At 67.0% G+C, this 564-nt stretch overlaps 1 protein-coding gene across 6 annotated transcripts in view; it reads right to left on the bottom strand.

Moving 5' to 3' along the window:
• IKBKE (inhibitor of kappa light polypeptide gene enhancer in B-cells, kinase epsilon) overlaps positions 1–564 on the bottom strand; it is a 24868-nt gene that overhangs the window by 18914 nt on the left and 5390 nt on the right. For all 6 annotated transcript variants that reach the window (XR_826512.1, XR_826513.1, XM_010854197.1 and 3 more), the window contains exon 6: positions 233–414. Coding sequence is in view for 4 of the 6 variants with exons in the window: in XM_010854197.1 (XP_010852499.1) it covers positions 233–414 (182 nt within the window). In the remaining 2 variants the exon portion in view is untranslated. The remainder of the gene's footprint in view (positions 1–232; positions 415–564) is intronic.

Below are 564 nucleotides of genomic sequence, written 5' to 3'. Positions count from 1 at the left end.
GTCTATTCAGGGGGTCTGGGCAGGGGGTTTGGGCAGGGATCTGGGCAGGGGGCCTGGAAAGGAGTCTGGGCAGGCCTCAGCACTGACCTTTTGGCCTTGGAGAAGAGAATGAATTATTCTGGGGTTAGGGTTAGGGGTGAGGGATGACCCTCCTGGCCCCAGGGGGATTGGACGGGGCCCCCAGAGGGGCGCCGAGAGTCCCAGGGCGCGGGCCAGCCCCCACGCCGCTCACCAGGTATTCCTCGGTGCCGTAGACTGAGACGAACTTTTCGTCGTCGTCCAGCTCGCGGGCGGCCCCGAAGTCAGTCAGCTTGTAGATGCTCTGGCCCTCCTCGCCCAGCAGGCGCATGATGTTCCCGGGCTTGATGTCGCGGTGCACGATCCCGTCCCCCCGCAGGTGGTTCATGCCGGCCGCTGCCACAGACGTGGGGCTGCTAGTGGCTCCAGCTGGGGCCTGCCCAGCGGCGGGGCCCGTCCCGGGGAGGAGCCACGGACAGAGGGTGACACCCAGGGGTCCCCAGGGGCCTCGGGAACAGCAGGAGGACAGAGATGGACATGGGGCAA

This window comes from Bison bison, unplaced genomic scaffold (genome assembly GCF_000754665.1).
Source record: "Bison bison bison isolate TAMUID 2011002044 unplaced genomic scaffold, Bison_UMD1.0 scf7180017864338, whole genome shotgun sequence".
Lineage (NCBI taxonomy): Eukaryota > Metazoa > Chordata > Mammalia > Artiodactyla > Bovidae > Bison > Bison bison.
This window is presented reverse-complemented; position numbering and strand designations above follow the sequence as displayed.